The 1167-nt window shown below is 58.0% G+C and overlaps 1 protein-coding gene across 1 annotated transcript; it reads right to left on the reverse strand.

Annotated features, from left to right (window-relative positions):
• Positions 1 to 218: 218 nt before the first annotated feature.
• LOC103770846 (60S ribosomal protein L22) lies at positions 219 to 1141 on the reverse strand (the record flags this gene model as incomplete). The annotated part of the gene is made up of 2 exons (XM_008938121.1): positions 219 to 347; positions 1031 to 1141. Coding segments are annotated over 2 exons (240 nt in total), but the record flags the coding sequence as incomplete, so codon positions are not given.
• Positions 1142 to 1167: the final 26 nt, after the last annotated feature.

A 1167-nucleotide genomic window follows, 5' to 3' on the forward strand; every position in this document is an offset into this window, starting at 1 on the left:
GAATAGCAGCCCCGTCTCACTCCCAGAAATCATTTGACGAGAGCAGGCACTGCACCCAAAGACATGCCGTGTTTAACTAAGACTTTTGGCACGACTCCTGCACCCAGACATCTCTTTGCTCCCAGGCCCTCCCACCACACCCCGAGGGCCAACTGCCTCGGCATGCAACTGACCCCAGCCTGGTGAAATCAGCCAGGTCATGGGGCCGTCACACCACCTCACCTCTTGGAGAACGGGACCTCCGACGTGACAGTGATCTTGCTCTTGCTCCTCTCAATGGTCACCACGCCCCCACCCAGGTTCCCCGCTTTGCCGTTCACCTTGATCCTTTCCTGCAGGAACTGCTCCTGCAAGAGAGGAACCACCACTTAGCCAGGGCCACCAGCTCCTGCTGGACACGCCTGCCCAGTGCCCCTGCACCTGGCACGTCAGCCTTTTGTCAGAGCTGGGGAAGAGAGAAGCGCCGTTACACACAGGAGAAGCAGACAGGTGCCTTCCCACGGGCTACGAGGTTCCGAGCCCACCAACAACCTCCACAACCGCTAACCTCAACAGCACACTCAGACCTGCCCTTCAGAAAGGTTCTCTCTTCACCAGGCAGAGACATATTTCCTGCCACTCGAGGGGATGGCCAGGGAAAAAACAGGTGTGTTAGGATCCAAGGACCACTCAGCTACAGCTCTGAGCTTCCAACCCATATCAACAAATGTTTGAACAGAAACATGCTCATCACACAGCATGAAAAAGCAGCATGCTCTACCCTCACCATTCTTCCTCGTGTAACAGAGAAGTCGTCCCAGGAAGGGTGTGAGGTGAAACCACTTGGCAGGCAGGGATAGTGCTCATGGTGCCCAGCACCGAGGCTCCCTCTGCCTGTGGGGGCTTCCCCAGTGCCGCAGGTTTTTACACTGCACAATGGTGAGGGGCAGAAACAGAGGGTGGGGGCTGCCGGGACGGTGCCAGGACAGCAGGGCCAACCCGGGGGAGGGGCAGAGCCATCGCATCCGCCCCGCCAGAGCCCCGCACTCACGAAGTTGGCAGCGTCCATGATGCCATCCTCCACGGGGTGGGTACAGTCCAGGATGAACTTCAACACTTGCTTCTTTTTTTTGCCACCTTTCGCTGCGGGCTTCTTCTGCAACGGGGGGAAAAAGAGAGCCGTGAGGG

The sequence above is a fragment of the Merops nubicus genome, unplaced genomic scaffold (genome assembly GCF_000691845.1).
Source record: "Merops nubicus isolate BGI_N331 unplaced genomic scaffold, ASM69184v1 scaffold48783, whole genome shotgun sequence".
Classification (NCBI taxonomy): Eukaryota; Metazoa; Chordata; class Aves; order Coraciiformes; family Meropidae; genus Merops; species Merops nubicus.